The sequence below is a fragment of the Wasmannia auropunctata genome, unplaced genomic scaffold (genome assembly GCF_000956235.1).
Source record: "Wasmannia auropunctata unplaced genomic scaffold, wasmannia.A_1.0 LD336053.1, whole genome shotgun sequence".
NCBI lineage: Eukaryota > Metazoa > Arthropoda > Insecta > Hymenoptera > Formicidae > Wasmannia > Wasmannia auropunctata.
The window spans coordinates 6,129,162-6,129,631 of NW_012026837.1; the positions used below are offsets into that span (position 1 = coordinate 6,129,162).

General features: G+C 28.9%; 1 protein-coding gene across 1 annotated transcript in view; it reads left to right on the forward strand.

Annotated features, from left to right (window-relative positions):
* The first annotated feature begins 21 nt into the window (after nt 1–21).
* LOC105451323 overlaps nt 22–470 on the forward strand; it is a 10,085-nt gene continuing 9,636 nt past the window's right edge. Inside the window, exons 1-2 of the mRNA XM_011691691.1 lie at nt 22–145; nt 194–267. Coding sequence (XP_011689993.1) covers nt 22–145; nt 194–267 — 198 coding nt within the window. The remainder of the gene's footprint in view (nt 146–193; nt 268–470) is intronic.

A 470-nucleotide genomic window follows, 5' to 3' on the forward strand; every position in this document is an offset into this window, starting at 1 on the left:
TCAAGTTTTTCCAGCTGGATAATGGATTCTGGATCAACTTCACACATGTCAAGAAGTATGGAAGGAATGAAGATTATGGAGAAGATTGAATCTAATGTGGGACTTGCAAAATCAAATGAATCAATGAAAGCAAAGGCAACAAGAAGTATAAAATTTGAACAATGCAAATTAAATAAAGTATTATATATTCCAGATTTGACTACTAATCTACTTTCTGTAAATGCCATAACTAACAATGGAGGAACAGTTACATTTACAAATAAACAGGTATATGTAAAACAAAATGATATACTTGTATTAAAAGGAAGAAAAACTGAAGAGGGTTTATACAAAGTAAATTTTAAAAAGGAAATAAGAGAAATGTCAAATTTAACAGAAGAAGAAGAAGTAAATGAAGAAATTAAAATTTGGCATAGAAAGTTAGGACATGCAAGTGTTGAAGCAATTAAAAAGTTACAGAAGATGTCAGA